A 26344-nucleotide genomic window follows, 5' to 3' on the forward strand; every position below is an offset into this window, starting at 1 on the left:
ATTCAAAGGAATCTAGTCTCATTTCTTGGGTGATGAATTAGAGTGCTCTGTCTGTCTTACAGAAGGAAAAGAGGAGAGTCCAGAATAAGATACTTTGGTTACACAGGCTTCCCTGGTGGCTCAGTGTAAATAATCCACCTGCCAGTATAGGAGACATGGGTTCTATCACTGGGTTGGAAAGATCGCCTGGAGAAGGAAATGGCAACCCACTCCAGTATTATTGCCTGGGAAATCCCATGGACAGAGGGGCCTGGTGGGCTACAGTCCACGGGGTCCCAAAGAGTCAGACACAACTGAGTGACTAAACAACAACAACTTTGGTTACACAGCACTGAAATACTTATTCACGTCCTGCACATGACATCCCACAACACTCAGCCCATTCCCTGTTCTATCCAGAAAGACCAAAAACAGAACTGCAAACTTTAATCTTCAATCCTACTGTCAGAGGCAGGACTTGGAGTTAAGTGACTGAGAGAATGTATTATTCTCCTCCCCACCCCACAACACCCCACCACACACACACATACACACACACACATACCCACACACCCACACACCCACACACACACAGCTTTAATCATGGGAATGCCATGGTCATGGTAGAACTTGATCCCAAGAAGGCAGTGAACAGATTACAGAAGAAGCCATGTGAGGCCACACTGTATCGTGGTCTTTGGAATCCATTCCTAACTCTTCTATTTACCAATTGTGGGCCTTAGGCAACTTATTTTACTAAAGTTTTCTCATCTGCAGAACAGATAATAATGGTGAAGCCTTTTAAAGGTCATTTTTGTTCAGGTGAAAATTAAATGTCTTAGCTTGGTTTTCTCAGAAGCAGATCCTGAGACAAGAGTTTAAATACAAATAGTTTACTTCAGAAGATGATTCTAGGAAAAAACTGGGAAGGCAGTTTATGAAGGGTGCTTTGTAAAGTGGGTTGTTACTCGGGGAGTAGGAGGTTTCAGAACTATCTTACTTAAGGCAAAGGAACTGGATATGGGGGTACTTACATGCTTAAGGACTGCTTCTAGGTGATCTTAATTCACCACCATGTCTGAGCTGCCTTGCACACAGGTGAGGATGGAAGGGGTCTCCCAAGGAAGCCATCAGGCAGGTGGAAGTTGGGTGGGCATATACTATAATGGGAAGGCCTAAGAGTATATGGGTGAGGCACTGATGGCTCTGCTGAAGTCAAAACTAAATTCTCAGTAAATGTCGGATGGGCAAATACAGGCTGCATATAGATCCAGATAGATCCAGAGCTGGTTAGTAATTAAAATCAAAGTGTGTACATACAAACATGGGTATGGATGGATGTCATTCTGCAGATGTAAACACTTATGAGTGGCTCTGGACATTTCATCAAATTTAAACACAGTCTGTGGTTTTGTTAGACACACTGATGGAAATACTAAGTACAGTAGATAAAAACCAAAGTTCAGGAGGATCAATAAGGAAGAACAAAGAACTTGGATGACACTTCAATAAGAATAAATGTCTTACACTTAGGTTTAGTAATATTGCTTTGTATATATTCTGGATGGAAAAAAAAATAGATTGTCATCTTATGAAAAATATCAAAGGATTTTAGTAGATTATTAATTTAGGATGAGCCAGTAGTGCCATGTGACTTCTCAAAAAGTTAACATAATCTGAAATTGCATTAATAGAAATAGACTTTCCTGGTTAAGGGACTAATACACTGATTGAATTATGAGTTCTAGTCCTAATGCTCACACATAGGAATGTTTTTGCCCTTAGCAAGTTTTTAAACATTTCTGAGGCTCAGTTTCTATCAACATGAAATTTAATACATAACCTCTGTTTTGTTGTGAAGTGGATATCTTTAAGTAGAAAGAAATCATTTATGTAAAATATAATTAGAAACTCTTATAGTATACGGGGCTTCCCTGGTGGCTCAGACGGTAAAGAATATGCCCCCAATGCAGGAGACCTGGGTTCGATCCCTGAGTTGGGAAGATCCCCTGGGGAAGGGAATCTTCAGTACTCTTGCCTGGAGAATTCCCTGGACAGAGGAGCCTGGTGGTCTACAGCCCACGGAGTGGGAAAGAGTCACACATGACTGAGCAGTTAGCACTGTTGTTATAGTAGATAATCAAAATTAGTAGATAAGCAAAATGTTGGGGTTAGGGTTTAGGGTTAGTTTATAGACTTGAACGTTAGTATATCATCTTCCCAGATTAATAATGCAGACTATCAAAGGATCCATAATTGCATCATGGAGATACAAGATGGAGATATCTGGTCAAAATGGCTGGGTCAAAAAAAATTACCAGGTGTTGTCATAATAGACACTTGTAAGTATGAACCTAGCAGGTAGTATAATTTTAAATTGTACATGAATATGAGCTATATAAATAGGTATTTAGTCAATAAGACCCAAAAAAGTTATTTTTTCATTTTTTCAAAATATTAGGGCAGTGATAAATCCAATATGAACTCTTTTATGGAATTTGTTGAAGGAATACAGGTATTTGATGTAACTGAAGCACAGAAGGAGTAGAAGATACCTGTAGGCCTTGGAAACCTCTAGAATTAGGGACTAGAACACTATCATGAGACACCAGAATGTATTTTCTGTCTCTTTCTTCTTTCTCTGACTTGCTTCCCTGCTTATCAGCTTAACATTTTCTTTCACTAAAGATTCCCCAGTCAGGGAATGTGGCACTTAACAGCTGCAAATCCTGTATCTTTAACCATTAGAAATTTAATGTTTTTTTTCCTCAAGTTCGGTGAAAAAATTACTCAGTGAAAAACTTTGATTGGTTCAAATTGGGGTAGATGGCTACTACCTAAACCAGTCAATTATGGCCACAGGGGTGGAGTCATTTAAGAGTAGAACATGATTGAATTTGGGGAAGAAATTTTTACTACATGTTTGCTGATGTTCTGGGCACATTAAAACAATATCTGTCTATTACAGCAAGATCTGGTCAAACAGTATAGAGTGTAGGGTATTATTAAATTTAGGTTTAGTCTCTGGGTTTTAAGGTAAGAATGGAAGGCTAGAAAGAGTACAGAGAATATAAATAGTTAATGAATGATATAGAAATAAATTCTATGGGGCTATAAGATAACAATAGCTGAAAAAAAATAAATTACTGTTTTTTTTCTCCTTCTTCGTCTTAACAGTGTTAAGCATTTATTTGTCTTGATAATGTTATGCATAGAAGAGTTAGTATGAGTTGTTTACCTCCAGAAGAACAGATACAGAGTCAATGAACTAAAATTTCACCAAAGAACTACAGCTTCACATTTATAGAAGTATTAAATATCAAAATAGTTCTGGCTCTAATGGATTACTGAGTATTGGAAGTATTTTTTCTGCTGTGAACAACTATAAAACTGGACATAACATGTGAAACAACTATTTTTAGGTATTAGAAAACAGGACAGACTTGTGATTATGGATAAAATGGAAAGATATGCAGAAACCTCAAAACTCATCTTGACATTCTCCTGGAAGCACTTTAAAAATTATTACACAGAAGACTGGAAGTCAGCATCTTGCCTGGCAGAGAAAGTAGAGTTTGTGTTCAGGGCTTCTGGGGTGGTTGGAATTTATGGAGTAGGGTACTGGAAAGAAGGGATCTCCTTTCGTCTTTTGCAAAATGTTAAACTGTGTACAAAGGTGGTAAGGCTTCATACTACCAAATAGTTACTGGGGTTCTGTAAGTCAAAGGAAGTCTTATAGTCTGTGAAATATTGCAGTTTGGAACCAGCCAGAATGTAGAGAGATAACACCTGAGGCATTCAGCTGAGACATGAAAAAGATCACTCCACATGAGGAGGAGCACTAGAGCCCTGGAACAGATGCTACTCTTGAGCCACCCTGACAAAGCCTAAATCCAGGCCTTGACAGGATCAGTTTTAAAGCCCTGGTAAATTAAATGTGGCTATAAATTAACATGATACAGATTCTCAACATTGTATCCACAATGCCCAGCATATAATATAAAATTACAGGAAAATTTAAAAAGCAGGAAAATGTGACCCATAACCAGAAGAAAAACAAGTTTAATAGAACTAGACTCAGAATTGATGCAAATGTTGAAATTAATAAGTAGGGAATTTAAAATAGCTGTTATAAATATGTTGAAGGATTTAAAGTAAGGTAAGCAGAAGAGTAACTCAGTAGATAAATGGAAACAATAAAATCAGAAGACTGACAGCATCAACTGTAGGGGAGGATGTGGAGCATCTAGAACTCTTAAACTTTATGAATGAGATTATAAAATGACAAAATCACTTTGGAAAACTGTTTAGCCATTTCTAATAAATATACACCTACCCTTTGACCCTTCAATTCCACCCCTAGGCATTCATGCAAGAGAAAGGAAAAGTATAAGTCATATCATGGACTTACAACTTATACAAGATGTGACCTGACTTATACAAGAATGTCCATAATATTAGGTTGATGAAAAAGTAATTGCGGTTTCAGACCGTGAATTTTAAATCATTATATTAATTGCTTTTGCCATGAAAATCCAAAATTAGAAACAACCCAGATATCACACAACATCATAAAGAATAAACAATATGCCATGTATACAACACAATACCTGCTCATCAGTAAGGATTGAATTACTGAAAGAGTCAGCATTGGTTAATTGAAAAAATGTTTTGCTTTGTGAAAGAAGCATTGCACACAAAAATAAATACTGTATGAGTCCAATATATGAAGTTCTAAAATAGGTAAAACTAACTTATGATTTAAAGAGAAAAAGAAAAATGGTTTTATGGTTGGGTGAGTAGGAGGAACTGACCAGGAAGATAAGGGAACTTAACTGGGTCATAGAAATATGGTAAATCTTGAGAGGGGTTTGGGTTATAAGGATGTAAGGATTTGTCAGAAGACATCAAACTATATGTTAAAACATGTGCCTTTCACTGTACCTCAATAAGATAGAAAAAGTTATTTAAAAAAAAAAAAATACCCAAACTGGCTAGCATAGAAAGTTCCTTCTGTAAGGACTTCAAGTGAGAGGAAATCTTTTCACAATCCAATCCCGTGTGGTAGAGCTTCCTAGAAGGCAAAGCCAAGACTTTTCAGTGCCTACCAGATAGCAATGACTAACTTCTCTTTCACCTCTGGTTTAATCCTTTGGGTTCTTCTGTGATTGTGTGTTGATCAAATAAGTGAGGGCCAAGATCTGAGGAACAAAATGTCTACTGACTCAGAAACCAGAGCCCCTCCTCCCCCGCTCCCCGACGCCTCTGATGAATACTGGCAGGGTTGGGGAGATAAAGTAAACTCTACCAAGAACATCCTTGTTTACTCAGGTGATCTGGTGCTAGTGAAATGCTCTGTGGAGTACCACGAGAACCAAAGAGGTGAAATGGCAGACTCCTTGAAAGTTAATTCATGAAACAATGCTGGTGCAGAAGAGAGGTTCATTGAAACAGACCAAGAGCCCACACATTTCATTTTAATCATACTTTTGAGTCTGTTCCAGCTGTTTTACTGGAGTGGCTGAAATAGTATAAAATGACTGGTGTTCAATGCCTCATGGGTCCTCTCTCTGGCAGAAATAGTATGAGTGGTAAAAGGCCCCAGAATTGGATGGTGGAGAAGGGAGGAAAAAACACGTTTTGCTACTGACTCAACACCAAAGATCAGGGTCATCCCTACATTGATGCCCAAGAAGTGATGACCCTAGTGGACACTTCCCAGGGTTCCAGAACAGAGGGGAGAGAGAAGATGTCCCAGATAGGCAAAGACTCTTAATCAGCAGAGCCTGTGAAGGGCCTGGGAGGATGGACATCTTTATGTTGGAGTGTGTGCATAGCCCTGATCTCTGGCTTCAGAGATAAAATATCCCCTTAGACTATGGTTGTGCAAGCCTGAGAAAGAAAGGGGTTTGCTAAACAGTAGGAACTCCCTTGGGTCAGAACAGTTTCATGGTCCTCTGGTTTACCCCAAATTGATTTCTTTCATTAAAATATATATGTATATTTATTTATTTGGCTGTGGTGAGTCTTAGTTGTGTCACATGGGACCTTTGATCTCTGTTGCACCATGTGGAATCTTTAGTGGAATCCATGTGGAATCCCACATGTAGCATGTGGAATCTAGTTCCTTCACCAGGGATCAAATCCAGGTCCCCAGCATTGGGAGCACAGAGTCTTAACCACTGATCCACCAGAGAAGTCCCCCAGATTGATTTCTGATCTGCTTCTGATTGCACTTTATGAATTAGAACTAACCAGTCCTCACTGAGGAGTCTGTAAATGTTGGCACCAGATCACCTGTTTGTTAAGTATTCCCATGCGTAGCTCTGATGGCACCTGGAAGACCTCACCATTGACTGCTGAAATTGGGAATGTCTTCAAGGGTTATTTAGTAGCTTGCAGACCTACCCCTTCCTTAGCAAGGAATAAACTAGGTGGTCTAAAGCAATCTAAGCAAACGTGAGCAACCATCATACCTTTGGAGAGGTTTTTAAAAATATAAATTCTATGTCCATCCCTGAATATTTTGATGGAATAGATAAGAGATAAGACCTTGGGATTTATTTTAAGGGAGGTCGTTTGGTTTATTTTTTTGTTTTGTCTTATTTTTAAGCTATTTTCACTTGAAATGTGAGTCAGATTTAATATATTCATTTGCTTCTGGATAAGTCTGAACATACTCATCCTAGGATAGAAAACCATTGATGTTTTGTTTTTTTTTTTGCCCTGAAACTCTCCATTAACATTAAGGCCACCTCACTAGAAAAACAAAACAAAAGTCACCCACTAAAGCCGAAAATTTGACCTGGTGTGGATTTTTTTCATTATGTTATCTTCTCTCAGAATGACAAATTATTATGCAAATATGAGTGAAGGAAAATTGAAGTCTTCAATACCTTAACACAGATAGATCTTTCCTATGGTTTCCCAGGTAACGAGGTGTGTAGAAAGGTGGGGGTTAGAGGGGAAATACACGCTGAGTGAGGAAAGCCTTGAAGTGCTTCCTGCTTATCCGTCTGCTCCAGACTTATCCAGACTGGCTGTGGGATCATAATTTTACCTGAATCACGAGCATGAATCAGGGGCACAGTTACCAGCTGGTGCCTAGGAGGGAACAAAGATGAAATAATGATATTGACCCTGCTGTGACCAAACTCTTAATCAAGCATCTGAAGCCAAAGCCTTGCCAACTTTCAGTCCCATCTTTGCTGATGTCTTGTACATTTTGGGGTCTGAATTTGTTGGAAAGTGACAGTCATGGCTCTCTTGTAATCTTGGATGGCCTTCCATATGGTTCCTCGGCTTCTAAAGTAGTCTGGGAAGGCTGATGATGAGGAAGGAAATTTGAGAGTTAAGATGCTCATGCTGGCAAAGTGTGGGAGGAAAATTAACTTCAAGTAACTGAGCTTGCTGAGTTACAGCAAAATTAGGCAAAACCAACCTTTATTTCATGCTCTGATATGACCTCACTGTAGCAGCAAGCATGCATACATGCCCACATACACACTCACACACCCACTCACACACTCTCTAGCATTCCCTTGGTAGCAATGCAATTAGGGAAAAGATGCAAGAAGAAATTATGGTTCTTTAGAACCTCTTTAGAAATGATCCGCCTTGAAACGAGCCTTTAGGGCTCAGGTTCTAAGACACAACCACCTGCAGTTTTAAAAGATTACTGGGTGAGAGGCTGCTGCCTTCTTCTTTGTGTGGATAGACCATCTGCTTTTGCAGAATTTTAAAGATCAGAGTAAGGGCCCTTCCCCAGTTTGATATATTAGGTCCCCAACACTTTGACCCTGACCCATGTTTCTATACCTCCTGTCTACAGGTGCTTTCTGACTCAACCCAACTGGCTTCACAGTCCTTTATTGAATATACTTTTAACTCTCTCATCTCCAAGAGTAGAAACCATCTCTTCCCTCACCCAGAATGTCTTTACCTCCATCTTAGTTTGTCAAGGTTTGCCCCCCTCCTTCAAGACCCACCTCACATGCCGCCTGTCCGTGAAAGTTCAGTCATTTCTTCTAGTCAGATCTGGCCTTCCCCTTCCCTCACACTGCATTAGTGTTTCGTTTGTGCCTCCCTCCAGGCCCTTCTTGTGTTTTGTTGTAGCTGGAAGCTTCTGGACAGTTGCTAGAATAGGACCTTGGTTATCTGCACCCCCCTCAGTACCAGGCACAGCTCTCTTAGAACAAAGATCCTGGACTCGTGATGAGAACATCTGAGCTTGGAGCACCAACCCTGTCTCTGTTGGTGCTGTTATCCATGGGCCAGTGTTCATCCAGGGTGATACTCAATTATTTCCTAACTGGTACAGCACAGGCCCATCTGTCCACACAGATACCACTTGGACAGACTGAACGTCAGCCCTGTCTTTTTGCCTTTCTCATCTGCCGAGTGGCCATGTCCCTACCCACCTCACAAGGTGGCTGTGATGGTCAGCTGTGACCGAGCATGTGGAAGCACTGTGTGATGGAAAGTGCTGTGTTTGGCTGTTCGATGGTGTTTTCAGTGCCGTGTGGGGTTGGTGACCCTGCCGTTGGTGTTCCCTCCGGCTCTCCTCTCTGCCCAGAGCAAGCTTCAGAGCTGACCACAAGCTGCTGATCAGTTTGTCAACACAAGCCAAAGAAATCTTGGCATCAGCCTGTTAGATCTCCCAAACACTTAGGATATCAGCTTCTTCAGGCATCTTCCTGTGCCATTTCAGTCCCCAAAATGTCAGTTTTTCAGTGGATAATTTGGGAATTCATTTCAAGATTGCAAGCCCAGGAAGCCTTTTTAAACTGTAGTCTAAGCTTTTCTCACTCGAGGAGGCTTGTTCTGTTGTACAGTGACCTTAAAGTCCAGAACCCATAAAGATACCTGGGAATCTCTGATTGTCACCGAGTCAAGGCGTTGCTGTGTTTAGATCTGCAAATGGAGTTAAGTGCCAGTGGCGTTAACACAGGTTGAACGAAGAGCCTGAATCTTGGGTCCTGCTTTGTCCTTATAGTTCCTTGATTTCTTTTCACCCTTTTTTCTAAAAACTGTGGTCATTCCCTTACCATCACCTCCCTGCGTTCTCTCACATCTCCAGAACATAAACCCTCACTCACTACATCTTTCTTCCAAAGACATTTAACTCTTCCTGTAAGTGCATGGCTACTTCTGTGTTTATCATTGGCTACTAGTCAATATCTGTTCTTACACAGAGCAGTCCCCCCTTATCCAAGACTTTGCTTTTTGAAGTTGCAGTTACCCACAGTCAACCACAGTCTGAAAATATTAAATGGAAAAGTCCAGAAATAAGCAATTTGTAGGGTTTTTTTTGTAGGTTTTATTCTTATTTTTATGTGATATTTTTAATATGTACTTTTTAATTTTTTTATTTACATATAGTCGATTTACAATATCTTATTAGTTTCAGCTATACAGCACAGTGAGTTATTTATATATCTACTTACATATATGTATATTCTTTTTCACATTCTTTTCCCTTATAGGTTATTGCAAAAGACTGAGTACAGTTCCCTGTGCTCTGTAGTAAATTCTTGTTGTTTATCTATTTTGTATATGGTGGTGTGTATCTGTTAATCCCAAATTCCTAATTTATCCCTCCTCCTGTTTCACCTTTGGTATCCATAAATTTGTTTTCTATCTGTGAGATTATTTCTAAGTAAGTTCATTTTGTATCTATCTTTTAGATTTTATGTACGTGATATCATAGGATATTTGTCTTTCTCTGACTTAACTTCATTTAGTATGATAATCTCAAGGTTCATCCATGTTGCTGCAGATGATGTTATTTCGTTCTTTTTATGGCCAAGCAATATTCCATTGTGTGTGTGTGTGTATGTGTGTACACACTATATCTTCTTTATCCATTCATCCGTCAGAGAACATCTAGGTTGCTTGCATGTGTTGGCTGTTGTAAATAGCGCTATGAACACTGAGGTGCACGTATCTTTTCAAATTAGAGCTTTCTCCAGATTTATGCCCACGAGTGGGATTGCAGGATCATGTGGTAACTCTATTTTTAGTTTTTTAGTTGCATGCCATTCTGAGCATGGTAATGAAATCTCACACTTTGTCCTGCTTTGTCCTGCCCGGGACATGAATCATCCAGCAGATCCACACTGTAGACTCTACCCACTTGTTGGACTAGGAAAAAGCATACGTGGTATATATAGGGTTTTGTACTATCTTTGCTTGCAGGCATCCACTGGGGGTGTTGGAACATATCTTACCATGGATGTAGATAAGACTACAGTCCTGCGAATTGGGTGAAAGAAATGGCCCAGTCCTAGGCACAGCAGGAGACTGGAGACTGCAGGGAACTAACCGGAAATCAAGAAACCTTTGTCCTTATCCTCAGAGGATCCCCATTTAGAAGGCAGTGCAGGTCTGCGAGACTACAGCCCTGGACTTAGAACATAGGGCTGAGTCCTGTATTTATATTGATATAATATTATATTTTATATTAAATATAATAGTACCATTGTATTTCTGGAGAAAGTAACCAGAGCAATCATTTGTAGCCTCTTCCTGCCACTTCCTAACTGTGAGACCACCGATGGATCATTTTTACCTTCTTTGAGTCTGTTTCTTCACGTGTGAAACAGAGCAGTGTGAGTGTGGCAAAAATTAGAATGCGTGTGACACAGCTGTTTTGTGAGTGTCTCAGCCTGTCAGTTACCAGTGTCGTGGTTGGGCCAGCCTTTGTGGTTCTTATTATGATTACAAGATACCGTTCAGTAATAGCCATCAGGAAACTTTGAAAAAATAAAAGTTTATTACTGACAAGACCTGGAAATTATACAGCATACCAGAGGCAGTCCACACAGCAAGGTGGGGGGAGGGAGAGAGAAGGGGGAAATGGAGGGAAGGAAGGAAAAAAAAGGGGAGCAAGAGGAAGGGCACACAGGCCAGGGATTCTGCATTTATTGGGGTTGAGGGTGGAGGCAGAGCTCACTCTCTATTGGTGAACTTTAAACATAAGGGCAGGAGTTTAAAGCATGATGAAAGGAAAAAACAGGTAGCTCAATGGTCAGTTGTTGAAATCAACCACAGTCTCTAAAACCAAGGAGCCTGGGGTGGAGAGCCAGTTGAGAGCCTGGCTTTTTATCTAGTCTGTGGCTGGCAGTGCGTTTATTTGCGAGATAGCCATCTTTGAAGGTCGCCTCTTTGAAATGGATGCCTCGGCAATCAAAGCTGAGGTCAGGCACTTGTATTACAAAAAAGACAAAAACAAAACAACTCTCAGAGCTTACCCTGCCGTAGCCTAGCCCACCCACAGGCGTAGGGGATGCTCAGCTACTTTCCCAGGTGGACTGGCCCCAGAAGCCCTCCAGAGCTGGGACAGAAAGGAGGTGCCTTTAATCTTCACAACCCAGAGTGAGGGCCAGCAGGGTACAGTGGCGAGGGTGGGGCTGAGTCGCAAGACCTGGACTCAGGTCAGGCCCTCGCCACTTTTAAGTCACTGTGTGATTTAAGCAGCTCACCTCACCTTTCTCTGTTTCTTTATCTATCAAATAATAAAGGTAACACTCGTCCCTCAGAGTTGGTGTGAGATGAGCTAACCTGTGAGGAGAGAAGGCGCTCGTAAACGTGCACTGTCTGTCCTTCAGCAGTGCAGTGAAGGCTCGTCTGCTACGTGACTGCTGTCAGGCAGCCTAGGTATTTGTGACCTTACAGTCAACCAGATATCACAGTGGTTTGGACTTAGTTCAGGACCTTGTTCTCCCCCAAAAAATGTCACAGCGCTTTCCTTATCTTGATGGATCTCCTGACTATCTCTCTGCTGAGAGGGATGGAAGCAAGATGCTATCAAGTTCTTCCTCTGCAAGTGAGCGCATGGAGGCTTGGAGATGACAGAGCTATCCCAGGGCCAGGAGCTGGGTGCAGATCCCAGGACTGCTGTTTAGAAGCTGAACTCCAGCAAGTTACCTTACCCCGGCTTCTTCGTCTATCAGATGACAGTACCGCCTATCTCATAGAGTTGACACATGTGAAGACTCTGGGGACAGTGCCTGGTACCCAGGAAACACACCATGTATGTTTAACAAAAAGTGAAACAGAGAGACAGCAAGGGGGAGAGAGTCAGGTGAGACTGAATGTGTAGTTCATCTGTTCCCATTAGATGCTGTATTTCCTCCAACAGTACCAAACACTGCTCCTGGCTCTTGTGTGTTCCAATTGACACCAGCCCTGTGGGTTTCAGTGTTGCATTTTTGCTCTCTGTAAGTCGGTAACGCAGCCCTGCTTCGTGCCTGGGGATGTGTGAAACATTTTCTTACTTGGCTCTTTTTGGGGGCAGTTTTTTGTTTTGTTTTGTTTGTTTTCCCCTTTGATTCGGTTTTAGTAAGAGACTCCTTACCCACCTGTGAAGTTCTCTGTTGCAAAGTCATTCCTGGGTCCTCATGCAGATTTCCCTCTAGTACCTCAGTAAACCCTGAGAAATCCTTCTGCCTTGAGGGCCTGACGGATGGGTTGCGTTTAGAACCTAGAACTGGAAAGAAGTTCGGATGCCCCTGCTGCCTCTGCCATGGATGGGGACCATGCTTAGAGGAAACCATGTCCCATCTCCTGGGCACAGACAGTGTGACCAACCACTGTGGACAGCCCCTCTTTCAGTTTTGGTTATAAAGAAGTATTTCGTGAAAAATCATTGTCCCCCTCTGGAATAACCAAAGCCTAACAGGAGCAAAGAGAAAAACAAAATATTGTTCCAAATCCAGCAAGAGAAGTAAGAATAGTTCACCACGGTTACAGTGGTTAATGGATTACTAAGCATTTTTCTGTCTTTAACCAAAGGTAATCTAATCCTAACTACGACCAACGAAGGGGCGAGGAGGCTTTCAGAATAACTTCTATCTGATTACAAAAGGCTTTGTTCAGTTCTCTTGACTACATGGTGGTGCGATGATGGATTTTGTCCAGGACGGTTCACTGCGGAGAATTATGAGCCAAGGACAGTTTCTAGGGTCAAAGCACAGTTTGCGGTGAGACTGTGTTGTCAGCCCTGTTGTGGTACACTGGAATGAGGTTATCTAGGTGGCTGTTAGGATCAAGTCAATATTGAGAAAAACTTTCTGAAGAAGGCTGAGTTTATGGCTATCCAGTAAGTCTCAGGCCTTGTATTATTTCACTGGGCCAATGTTTGGAACATTCCTAAATTGCTTCTTAATACCTATTCAGCCTGTCAACAAACATGCCAAAAAAAGGCCCACGGTTTAGCAGACAAGACTGAAGCAATATGAGCACGCTCCAGTAAGCAAGAAGAGCAGAGTGCGCTCTGCCCCAGATTCCTCCCCGGTTGTCGTGTCTTTGTCTTGGGTCCACCCCCTCCCGGGCTGGCCTGCCTCCAGCCATCTGTGAGCAGCTCTCTGCATCCTCCTTGGGAAGCTGAGCTGGGGCCCTACTGCTGTCCACTCCCCACCAGGCACATTCCTGGAGGGGAACAGTCACCCCGTGAGCCACGTAGGCGGCATTGACAGCAGCTCACCAAGGACTCAAATCCCAGCGTCTCTACCTAACCAGATAATCCGATTTTCCCCAAGCACTTGGATGTTCCCTGGAGGAACAACCACCCACCCAGGGTATTCAGTCGGCGCTGTCTTCCAAAGCGGCTCTTAGAATATGCAGTCGTGGCTTCGTCCCAGAGTCCCATCCCCGGGCCCGCCCAGCACCCGTCACGCGTCCTTCCAGCCCTTGTCTGTTCGTGCCGGTGCAGCCTCGCCACGTCCACACCCAAGACTGTGTCCAGTTTGCAGAAGTGAAGAGGACAGCTTCCCTCACTTTTCTCAGACCCCTCATTCTTGAGACATGACGGGCCGGATGGAGGCTGCAGTCCCCAGGGAAGGCCATTGGCTGGCTCAGTTGAGGCAATAGAGCTAAAAGCTCTTTTCCACTTCAGGCGATTTTGTGCGCATGGTTAGACATTTATAGATTGCAGTCGCTCATCCAAGAAATCTAGGTCGTCCTTTACATAGAGCTTCATGCTTCGAGAGAAGAGCCATGCCCAGGGAGGACCGTCCCCGGGGCTGTCTGGTTTGGCTGAGGGAGGGGAGAGTGTTGCAGGAAGAGGGGGAGAGGTGGGCCACACGGGGGCGATGAGCGCTCAGGGGACTGGGCATTTTCACCTACGCGGCCACTGGCCACAGGCTCTCCAGGGTCTGGTCATCCTAGCCTAATGGTGCTCACAATAGCCCTCGTGTTGTCATGACAAGCGGTGGGTTTAAGGGTTCGGGTCTCCAGGGAGATGTCGGTACCGTGACTGCAGTGAGGACAAGGTTGGTCTGCAGGCGCAGGGCTCCTGAGGGAGAAAAAAAGAAGTGGCTGTGAGCAAGAGGCTTATTTAGCTTTGTAGCTTGGATAGCTGAAAGGCAGAGCTCTTCACAGGATACCCAGGCTTCACCCTGCTCACCTTCCAGTAATCCCCCAAGGAGAGGCAGTTTCCTCGGATAGAACCTGGGCTGGGTCCCCTGGGTCCCCTGGGCTCCCTGGGCTCCCTGGGCTCCCTGGGCTCCCTGGGCTGGGGGCCAGAGGGCTGGTCCTGTCTGCCTCCACCCGCCAGCCCTGAGACCATGGCCAACGCGTGATAGCCCAGTGTCTTCATCTTTAAATCGTGTCCTCGTGCCTCCTCCTCACAGACCTGCACAGCTCACATGCTCAGCAGAGGTGATTCTGTTTACTGAACACCAGTGCTGTGGAAACACAGCCCTGCTCTCAGGTGTTGCATTGAGGGAGAGTTCTCTAGCTTCTGGGGGTGTCAGGGGCAGCTGTGTATGCACGTGTTGTGCATGTACATGTATTGTGCGTGTACATGGATGGGTGTGTATATCCAGATGCTAGGCAACCTGAAACGCCCTCTGCACCTCCTGCTCCCCATCCCTGACCCAGCAGGACGGTGAATAAATCCAAAAACTCATGGGAAGCAGATACAGCCCCTTTCCTTTACAGCGTGCCTCCAGGTCGGCCTATCTGGGACAGTAGTTGAGAGAAGCCTGATTAGACGAAATCAAGGGTCAATGAGCCAGGTTTTCCTGTCCTCTACATCCCTGGCTTTGACTGTCAGCAACCCCACTGAGAAGACATGAGCCCACCCAGCCCTTTCCCACTGGGGTGGGATGCTGCTTGAAGGCTTGTTGCAGAAGTGTGAAACTGCAGGTCACGGTTCAATGGAGGCCTTGTATTGTCCTCCATCATGGTATCCTCCAGCCAGTGCAAATAAATAATTAAAAGCTACTTGTAACCAAGATCATCAGAGCTCCTGGACTGTGTATTGGGCCAAGGAATAGTAAATATTCCAACTAGACCTACATTTTCTCAGTCATGTGGTCTGGGTACTCACCATGGGTCTGGGTATGATGTACCAAGTTACCCAGAGCGGCCCGGAACAAGGCGTGGGCAGCGGGGCACTTCCCTTGTCCCAAATTCCCACTCTACGTTAAAATGCTCATCCTTGGGTGAGAGTGGTAAGCACTCCAAGAAGTCACTGTTACAACGAAGACATCTAAAAGGGTGCTCCCAAATGTCCTCCTCTCCTCCCAGGGCCTTTAATGATAGGGATTAACTGGTCAGTTACACCAGGCAAGCCCAGAGGGCACGAGATCAGGATTGAGGGGGAAAGTGAACTTGGGAGCACTGGGAACGAGACGCCCAGGAGGGAAGGAAGCCAACCCCAGGTCCATGGGTGCAAGTGGCAGCCACGACATCTAGGAGCAGCCGCACCCAGCCTGAGCCAACTGCCAGCATCTCCTCCCAGCTCCCCACTCGGACTTCATACTGGTGGCTTGGAATTGGCCATAGTGGGAGCGTTAACACCACAGAAATCTGCAAACACTGCAAATCAGAGTCCCCCTCACCGTCCAAGGAGAGCTGTTGTTTAAACTCTTACCAGTGCATCCCCAGCAGCAGCCACGCTGGTTGGCACACCTGCCCTGTGAAGGGAGACTTTGTTCTTAGCGAATCACTTACTTTCTCTTAACTGTAGTCTTCCCCCAAATCTGGAGGGGCTGAGGACCAGAAAAAAACCAGGATTAAGGTGGTACTGATACACGTCGTAAGCTGCTCAGGTAGGAGAAGCTCTGAGAGTTCAAAGTCTGTCTGCGTCACCACGTTCTTTCTTCACATGCACTTCCTGCCCCAGCTGCAGCCGTGGGCTCTAAAACATCAATCAGCCAAGCAAACGGCACACCAGTAAGCTTGTTTTCAGCTTGCCAGTTTCTCTACACTCTCCAGACAGGCTTTGATGAGTATACCAGTCTGGCTGTCAAATAGGGTTCATTACTTTGGGACATTTATCGCCTTGTAGTCCATTCAGAACTCTGGGTGTGCCTGGCAGGTTCTACGTGGAGCAGCCTCTTCTGTTTCTGGACTTACTGATCTGCATTGGCAGAGGCAGTCCTGCTCTAGGCTCTAGATCCAACCCTGCCCCTCAGCTTCCTGATACAAGCTTTCCCATTACCGTCTTCTGGCCTCTGGTTTAACTTCCCTGGTAGCTCAGCTGGTAAAGAATCCACCTGCAATGCGGGAGACCTGGGCTCGATCCCTGGGTTGGGAAGATCCCCTGGAGGAGGGCATGGCAGCCCACTCCAATATTCTTGCCTGGAGAATCTCCATGGACGGAGGAGACTGGCAGGATATAGTTCATGGGGTCGCAAAGAGTCGGACACAACTGAGCGACTAAGCCCAGCACCCCACCCCCACCCAGTGTTGACAGCTTTCTTACCCTCAGTATACCAATTTCTGACTTTCTGCCTTTGAAAGTGAAAGTTGCTCAGTTATGTCTGACTCTTTGCAACCCCTTAAACTGTAGCCTTCCAAGTTCCTCATTTGATGGAGTTCTCCAGGCCAGAACACTGGGATGGTTAGCTGTTCCCTTCTCCAGGGGATCTTCCCAACCCAGGGATGAAACCCAGGTCTCCTGCATTGCAAGCAGATTCTTACCAACTGAGCCACCTGGGAAGCCCAAGAATATTGGAGTGGGTAGCCTATCCCTTCTCCATGGGATCTTCTCCACCCAGGAATCGAACCAAGGTTTCTTGCATTGCAGGCAGATTTTTTACCAACTGAGCTACCAGATCCTTTCACAATCAAGAGATTTCCATGGTAACCAAAACAGAGGGGAAGAAGAGACTCTGCTCTGGAGTTTCTGTGGTGTGGACATGTTCTATGTCCGTCTTGGAATGAGTCATTCCCACCCCACCACCCAGATAAGCCTTCATGTTAGGAAAGTCACCCCCACTCCTCATCAGCAAGAAGTGAGGCCTAGAATGCAGCCCTTTGCAGGTTTTTTGTTCTCACATGAGTCTCATCACCAGGGAGAAGATAGTCACCCTGGGAGGCAAACAGCTTATTTAAGATTAAACCACAGAAAGGAAGAACAGCGTCTACAGGCCAACCAAGAGGCAGAGGGCTGGACCAGATGGCCTCTTGAAATGCTGGGTCACCTCGCCTCAGATACCAAGAGATGCTTCCTGAATCGCCACGGCTGGATAGGGTTTCTTCTTCCCCAGAACTTTACCACCATTCAGCATGGTCTCCACGGGTTTCACCTCTAGCATTAACCCCCCCGGGATGATGTTCAAGTGTCTTGAGTGTGTGTCTTATTCCCCCACTAGATTGTGGGCTCCTCAGGAACAGGGGTTTTCTTGTAGCTCTTCAGACCTCCTTTGGTACCTCGGAGTGTCCCTTGCACTGAGTCAATTAATGATAAAATGTTTTTAATTGAAGTAGAGTGAAAAGTTGCTCTGTAGAGTAGTTAGAGAGTTGTGTCCTGTCATTGGAAGGGTACAGGCAGAGCCTGTTACCTGTGATGCCTTTAGGGGAGGGGGTCATGCATCAGTTAGAAGGTTGAGGTGGAAGGTAGCTAAAGTCATTTCCACCCTGAGATGCTTTGATCCCATGAAGCGTGGCTGTTGCCAGCACTGAGTCGAATGATGGAAACCCAGCCGTTGGCTCACAAAGAGATGCCGTGGCTTTCCTGTCTGTTCTGTGGAGCAGATGGACCGCAGGTCGGGTGGGTCTTCGACTAGCAGCACACATTGCTCCTCAGGTCACGTGACGGAGTACGTGAGATTGACATTTTATGTCCCACTGAGGTTTTAACCTTTTAAAGCAGGCTTCCTCTGAAGTAGAAGGAGAAGCAGATGGTAACGAGAAAATATGCACATTTTATTATGCATTGCACATTTTACTTATTAGAATTTTTAGTATGACACCCTGTGTTTTTCAAAAGCCTAAAGCTGCAAACAAAATTAAATTATTCACTGAAATATTTAAATCAGTTTACAGCAGTTATACCAAATTATCAAAATAAAATCCAGAAGACTGGAAGGTAGACTTCCCTGGATCACCCACTTTGAGATCTGCCTTTCAGAGGGAGGCTCTTCCCCTCAAGAAGGAAGAAGCGCTGCTCTCTGAGATGAGGGCAGGAGGCGAGTGCCTCCTTGATGCAGTCATACAGATGTTGAAGGTTGCATCAGGGAGAGGCAGTGGTGGGAACGAGGGCAAATGCACACACCAGGACGTCCTCCTGTGGAGCAGGGGGCACCGAGGAGGGGGTGCCAAGATGCACCTTCCCTCCTCTGCCTCTGCCTCCCTTTGCTGGGTGAGTCACTCCCTCCTGGCCTTACCATTTGCCAGCCTGCCCTCCCACAGAACATGTGAGGATTAGCATGCCCGAAGTTGGCGGGGGCGGGGGGGGGGGGTGTGCATCACAGAACCCAGGGGAAGAGGGGAGTGCAGGGTAAAAGTGGAGAGTGACTATGACTGTGAGTCTTAGGCACAGCACCCTTCTTATTTTAAAGGCACCTTGAATGATCAGTATACGTCCACCAAGGCATGTAGGAGAGTTTTTCAGAAGTCGTCCGATGCAAAAAGCTGTCCTTTCAAATGTGCATTAATCGGTTCCAATCCAATATGCCAGTGGCATCTCTTAGTCTTGTACCCTTCAGGACTGGAAGAGATCATAAAGTTTATCTACTTTAGCCGTTTCCCCTATTTCATACTTGAATTCCCTGCTCTGACAAATGGCTGTGCAGTGTCGTGGAGAGCTGGGGATCTGGAATCAAACCGACCAGCAGCCAGATCCTAGCTCCTCCACCCGTTGTCTCTTTGACCCAGACAGAACAAAGGAACTCATCTCTCTGTGTGTTGATTTTCTCAGCTATAAATTATAAGCAGGACCAACACCATTAGAAGTGTTGTGCAAATTAGAAGTAAAATTATTAAAGTACTTAGCAGAGTCCCTGGTATTGAGTCGGACTTCAGGGCTCAGACAGTAAAGTATCTGCCTGTAATGCAGGGGACCCAGGATCAATCTCTGGGTCGAGAAGGTCCCCTGGAGAAGGAAATAGCAACTCACTCCAGTATTCTTGCCTGGAGAATCCCATGAACAGAGAAGCCTGGCAGGCTGCAGTGCATACAGTCCATGGTGTCGCAGAGAGTTGGACACAAGTGAGTGACTAACGTTTTTACTTTCATTTCAGTAAATAGCAGCTGCTAGCCAATTACAATAATGTGATTAACCGTCCTGGCCCACCTCCTCTTAAATGCATCTGTGATGGGAATGGTTCCACTGTTGGGCAGGCTTAAGGATTAGAATTTTTTCTACCATATGTTCTGCCCAGTTCTCTTTCCTTCGTTTTCTTCTATTCATCCTCTCTGGTTCCATGGTTTGTGGCCCTACAGAAGAAGTCTAAACCTTCTCCTACACGTAACATTACAAATACTTGAAGATGATTTTAATATCGCTCCTGAGTCTTCTCCATAATAATCCTGTTTGGGTCCCTGTATCTTTCTATATGTGACTTGGTTTTGGTCTCACTCAGGACACTTCTAAGCCCCTTTCCCCAATATGTGAGCATCCTTGGAAAGATGCTTGCCAACCACAAAAAACAGTTGAGATAACCGGTTTTAGATTCTGTCCATACTGAGTGTGTCTGCAATTGTGTCCGTGACTCCTATGAACATTCTGATGCATACCCTACAAATATATTTCAGATTCTCCTGCTTTGTGCCATGATGTTTGGAGGTAGGAATACTACTGCTTCTGTGAGGAGAGGTGCCTTATAAAAACTATATTGTCAGATTCTGAATTGAAAACTTACATCCCCATAATTTTGGTAGAGTGGATTGTTATTGTCCCCTCCTCCAGTTTTTCACCTTCTCCATGTCAGTGGTCTTTTCCATGTGACTTCGAGGTTCCTGTCCTTTGCCTTGAGGTTCAGCAGTGACTTTCTTTGACCAACAGAATAAAGTGGAAGTGACAGCATGCTTGTTCCAAGCCTCGGGTAAGAGGCCTTGGATAGTTCCAGTTACCCTACAGTGCCCTGCCATCACCATGAAAACACTCCATGGCTAGCCCGCTGGTCCAAGGAAGCTGGGGGCATGTAGGGGAGGAGCCCCAGCAAAGCCCAGCCAATATCAGCCAGCCGCCCGCCAACTTACAGACACTTGAGAAAATAAAAGATCACTGTTTTCAGTCACTGAATTTTGGGATGTTTTGTTTTACAGAATTTTTATGGCAGGAGATATATATTACAGAAATTATTTGGGCCAGAAAACAGAGCTAGCAGTACTAACCCTCTCTCACCAGAGTGTAAGTTTAGAATAAGTAATGAAAGATTTACAAAACTATAACAGGCTAGATAAATACTTCTTAAAAATGATTTATCAAGTTATAACTTTGTTAATTGTAACTTTATAAGCTGTGGCCAAGAAGAAAATAAGTGTATATATTATATATCATTGGGGATTCCCGGGTGGCTCAGTGGTAAAGAATTCTGCCTGTTAAGCAGGAGAAGCGGGTTAGATCTCTGGGTTGGGTGTATTCCCTGGAGAAGGAAATGGCAACCCACTCCAGTATTCTTGCCTGGGAAATCCCATGGACAGAGGAGCCTGGTGAACTACAGTCCTTGGGGTTGCAAAAGGGTTGAACACAACTTAGCAACTGAATAACAGCAACAATTAAATATCACTAATTAAATAGCTAATGAAAAAACCAAACACAATATGCAAAGAAACGTGAAAAGTTAAGGGGTCTCCTGTTTGGTATAGTTCACTCATTTACTCTGTAAATGTTTAATGAGTAACTGCTTGTATCAGCATTGTTCTGGACCCTAGAGATACAGTTGTGGAAAAAACAGACAAGGTCAGATCACATAAAAAAAGATAACTTCACATCATTGGTAAGCGCTATGAAGAAACTCAGGCAGGATCATGGCTACGGAGGTAGTTTAAGGATCACCATTCTGAGGACATGACATTGAAACTGAGACATAAATGATGTGAATGGTCCACGGGAAGAAAGGCCATATTGAAGGAAAGAACACATGCAAAGTAGGAATAAGCTTGGAGCGTTTGTGGAATAGGCAGGAGTATGGAGGAGAGTAATATGGTATGAAATGAAATGAAAGACTGGAAGGAACCAGAATGGAGAGAGCTCTGTGGGCTATAGTCAGTAGTCGGTGCTTTATTTCAAGTGTAATGGGCTCCACTGAAGCACATGCCCTGATTTGTGGGTTCTAGGAGCTCACTCATGGCTGCTTCGTGGAAAACAGATGGTGGGTAGGTGGATAAGAGTGAAAACAGGGAGGTCAAATACGTCTCCATGGTGATGATTACAACTAGAATGGTGGCAAGGATGGGGGAACATGGAGAGGTTTGAGACATATTTTGAAAGTAGAATCAAGGCTCACTAATGGATTGGATAGGAGGAAAAATGAGAAATAAAGGGTAACCCCTAGGTTTTCTGTTTGGGTATGTGAAATGCTGACTGTGGTGCCATTTCTTGAGATGAGGAAGAATTGAAGAGATGTGAACTGGACAAGGGAGAGGTCAAGAATTTTGCTTGGACGAGTGAAGTCTGAAATTAGACATCTGTATGGATTCACCAAGTAAGGCTGAAGATGTCTGTTGGGCAGTCACGAGCATATCAGTGGTATTTTAGCCCAAAGGACTATAGATGAATTTCCCTGCCTAGATGAAATAAATTAAGTTTTATTTTAAGTTTTAAATTAAGTTTTATTAAGTTTTAAAACTTAAGTTTTAACTTTTAAAAATTGTTAGAAAAGAAAAAGAAGTGGGAGGACTAAGCCACAGCATGGTGACATTTAAGAGCTCAGCAAAGGATTAGGGGACAGAACAAGAGCCACAGGGAGAAGCTGAGCGAGTGTGATGCTGAGGAGGCCAAGAGGAGAAAGTGTTCCGGGAAGGAGGAGAGAGTTGTCAGCTTGGGTTGGGTTGGGTTGAATGCAGCTTGAGTCATAAAGTAAGATGAGGACAGAGGAATGAACTCTTGGATCTAGCAATATGGACCTGATCAGTGACCTTGAAAATAAAAGATTTAGTGGGATAATGGACGTAGAAGTCAAAAATGGAATGGTTGAACGGGGACGGGAGATGAGACATAGATAACAGTGAAGTTTTACTGAAAGGGAGAGCAAAACTGAGAGATGGCTAGAGAGGACAAGGGTTTCAGGTTTTGCTTTACTTCATTTTGTTTTAAATAGGAGGTTCTGGTGCATATTTAAATGCCAATGGAAGTAAACCAGGAGAGAGAAAAGTTGATATTAGAGGAGAGAAAGTGGACAAAGATGGTGTCACTGTCCTTAAGAAAAAGACCCTCAGAGCTCAGTGGAGGCATTGGCTTCTGAAGTGCTTTCCATGGTAACAGAGGAAGGCAAGAAATAAGAGTAACAGAATGCAGGTGAACTGGTGGATTTGGTGAGGGGAAGGGGAGTGATCTCGTCAGGGTTCCTTACGTTTCTGCAAGTAGTTAATGAACTATGACTTTAGGTCATCATTTGAGGATGAGCCAGGACTTCTGAATTCTGAGCCCAGATGGACTGTGTCCTTCACTTACGACTTGGTACACTTAGAAAGAACGAAAGTGACAACCCCTTTTGTATAGTGTGCTTTAAAGAGCAAAAAATGATTAAAGAAAAAACAATTCATGTATATTCTTTAATTTGACATTTTCCACTGAATCATTAAAGTTCCCAAGAGGGAACAGAATTCACATGGTTTAAGTGAAGACACTTTAATGAAGGGTCACTACTTACAGAGAGTGGAGTTGAGATACTGTACCCAGATACCCAGAGACTGTCAACAGCCAAAGGTTGCTACCATCCTTAGGACTAAAGAGTCAAGGGAGAGGAATAGTTTTAGATCCCAGTGAGAGCTGGAGGCCTGAAAGAGGGGCCAAGCAGTGTAATCATTTATCAAAAAGACCTGTAGCAGCTGTCAGGAAAGTGGTACCAAAGCAGAGAGGGAAGGAGAAAAATATCCCGACTTCCCTCTCCTCCCATCTCTTGCTGATGCTTCCCAATGGCTGAACCCAACTGTAAACTAACTGGCAAGGGAACCTGGTGATGCAGTCCGTGGTGAAAGACAGAGAATAGATGTCTGTGAACAACCAGCCCCTAACACTTTCTGCCACAAGTGTTAAAAGATTTTGACACTCTAGGGGGAATCTTTATACCTATTGCCAGTGTATGGAAAAAATCTTGTTATCTGGTACCAGTGGGACTTGGAAACCCAATTAAGACGCTAACCATGGTCTTTGATACAAATCATCATAGGTACTTGTAAACCCAACCATAATCTTCCGAGGTCACATTTGCCCATAGTCTTCCTCCTTTATGCCCATCCAGGGACGCCTTGCCTGTGAAACTGGGGAGACTTGCATTTTAGGTCCCCTCACTGGCATGAGTCCTTCCAAGATCATGGGCCTAGAAATGTATTCATATGGTCATATGTTTTTGTGCAGTTTACAAAAGCAAGGTATTTTCACTGTGATCTATTAAGACTGTAACTCGTTTCACTGGGATCCTAGAAGGAACTTCTCCCTCCCCCCACCATATGCCCTTTGGGAGCCTCGAAACCCGGATCTGCTCCTGCTTTCAACAGACTGACGTGTACTTATGCAAATAGTACCGCTTCCCCACGATCCTACCACCTTCTGGCTGGGTGATTAACGAGCATCAAAACAGGCATTTGGGGAAGGGGAGTATGCAGCAAGAGGGTAAGAAAAGCAAAGAAGGGAGGGGTGTGCAGTGCCAAAGGCCATGGAGGAGGCACTGTGCCTGCAGAGCCCGCGCTCTGGTCTCCCCACCGCGTGATGGGAGTTGGCAGGTATGCCGTCAGTATCTAATTCCTCTCGGGGGCCTTGCTCAGATGCTGCTCTTTGTGTTTTCAGATGCAGACGGAAACCTGTGTCGAAGTAACCAGCTGTTGCAAGTCATGCTGACCATGCACCGAATTCTCATTTCCTCTGCTGAACTGCTCCAAAAAGTCATCACTCTATATCCTTTAGCACAGTGCCTGGCGGCAGTCCGCAAATAGGATTGATTCAGAAGCATCTTGAAATTTGAATGATGCTTTCACTTTGGTTGGTGTGGCATGACCCTGAGTGGTTAATGGGTTCACGTGTCCTTTCAGGGAATGGCATGCGTGTCTATGGATATGTGTTGTGTGTGTGTGTGTGTGTCTTCTGTTGGACAAGGCAGAGTTTTTGATGCTGATTTTTCTGGGAAGAGGTCAAAGAGATCAACATGCAGACACAGTGTTCTTCGTTCACTCTTGCTAGTGAAAAATACTTTTCCTGTAGATTAATCAAAATTCATATTCATTGCATGCAAATTGACAAGGGTGCTGCATTCTGGCTTTCCTGTCTAATTCTTCAACCTTCCCAGGTTTTGAAGAGAGCTTCCTGACACCAGGGCAGCTGGTGCCTTTCTGCTTTAGACGGAGGCACTGACTGTGCCAAGCAAACCCTGCTGGATTCTGACCTTCTTTGGGGTGTAAATTGAGTGGGGTGGCACTGCTTTCTCTGTCTTTCTGATGCCTGATGACCCCGCAGGCTGTAGGTGGGGTGAGACCGTTTAGCACCTTGAAGCCCAGGTCCTGGGCACTGAGTCACGCTGTGTAGCTCCTCTAACCCTTTACCGCTCTCCCCAGCCTTCGCTTTTCATCTCATGGCACTCAACAGAAGCGTAAAAGCCGTCAGGACTGAATCTATTCCCTAAGTCTCCTTATAAACACTCAGAGAAGAAGGTGTTTTCAGTGGCATTTCAGTGGCCTTGGGAGGCGTCCACGTGATGAAAGGTACAGGTAATAAATGGATGTCTAATCTACAGAGTGTTCTAAAACCATAGTAGAACTCAATGTACCAGCAGTTCTCAATAGTGTCAGTAAATACTCAAAGAAAAAACTGTGTTCTCCAAGGACTGATTTGTACCTGGGGTACGCGTCTGGTCACCCCACTGGGTACCTGCCCCCACTGTGGACCCAGAGTCCTCTTTCCTGTCCTTTCAAACCCTGTGTCTTCACTGGTACCTGCCCCTCGGTCTGAAACTCATTCACATCTCCCTAACCTAAAAATAAACTCTCAACCCTGCCTCCCCTTCATTCCGCTGTTAGGGTTAGAAATGTGATGCACAAACTTCTTAAAATAGTCCACGCTCACTATCTCCCATCTCTCAACTCCCACTTACTCCTTCACCCGACTGTGGCCTCCACCCCTGTACTCAGACTTTCCTCTGATGTCACCAGTGACCTCCTGGTTGTCAAGCCCAGTAGCTTATTTTCCATCCTTGTTTATAGCGACCTCCCTGTAGAAGCATTGTTGACCACACCCCGCCTCTCCAGACTCCTTCCACGGCTCTGGACTGCACCTTCCCGGGTCTCCCTTCTTCTGGGACACCCGCCTCCAGCTCTCCATCCAGCCTTTTCTTTGGGAACCTCTTCAAAATGGGACAGCATCCTGGTTTTCTTCTCTGTGTACTTTCCCTGGGTGATTTCTCACCAGGATTTCCACCACCATTCCTCTGATGACCTTCAAGTCCATATTTCTCTTAACTCAAACCATTTTTTTAAAGAAATGTTTGGACTACTTTGTCCTATAGACACTTCAGTCTTAATATACTCAAAACCTAACTCACCACCTCCACTCCTACTACCCCGTTAGTTCTGCTTTGACACCTGTATTTTCATTTTCAATTTCAGTTCATGGTGTCGTTGCCCATCTGATGGCCTAAAGCAACAACATCAAAGCCCTCATAATCCTGTCTGCCTTTCACCTCCCACAGAGCCAGTCACCTAATCCCAGGGTTCCTGCTTCAGAAATGACTCTTAGCTCTTCTCTCCGTTCCATTCCCATGCCTCTGCCTTCGTTGGGGCCCCAGAGTCTCTCTCCTCGGTCTCTGTCCCATGCAGGGCTGCTCATCTGCACAGCCAGCTCCTCCTTTATCGTCCAGCCCTGCAGTTACTTCCCTAAGTGAAGGAGACCATGCTTCAGCGCCTCTGCAGATGGAGGGGGGTGGTAGCCCCTCAGCTGGCCCAGTGTGCCCTGCCTGCTCCGTCCTCAGCTCTCTCA

At 44.7% G+C, this 26344-nt stretch overlaps 1 protein-coding gene across 5 annotated transcripts in view; it reads left to right on the plus strand.

Moving 5' to 3' along the window:
• RASGRP1 (RAS guanyl releasing protein 1) overlaps positions 1-26344 on the plus strand; it is a 76248-nt gene that overhangs the window by 16812 nt on the left and 33092 nt on the right. For 3 of the 5 annotated variants that reach the window (XR_009695149.1, XR_009695150.1, XM_061157615.1), the window contains exon 3: positions 24167-24272. Coding sequence is in view for 1 of the 5 variants with exons in the window: in XM_061157615.1 (XP_061013598.1) it covers positions 24167-24272 (106 nt within the window). In the remaining 4 variants the exon portion in view is untranslated. Of the gene's footprint in view, positions 1-24166; positions 24273-24342; positions 25081-26344 lie in introns of those variants that run through there. The other 2 variants (XM_061157616.1, XM_061157617.1) reach the window with 2 other exon arrangements.

This window comes from Dama dama, chromosome 12 (assembly GCF_033118175.1).
Source record: "Dama dama isolate Ldn47 chromosome 12, ASM3311817v1, whole genome shotgun sequence".
Lineage (NCBI taxonomy): Eukaryota > Metazoa > Chordata > Mammalia > Artiodactyla > Cervidae > Dama > Dama dama.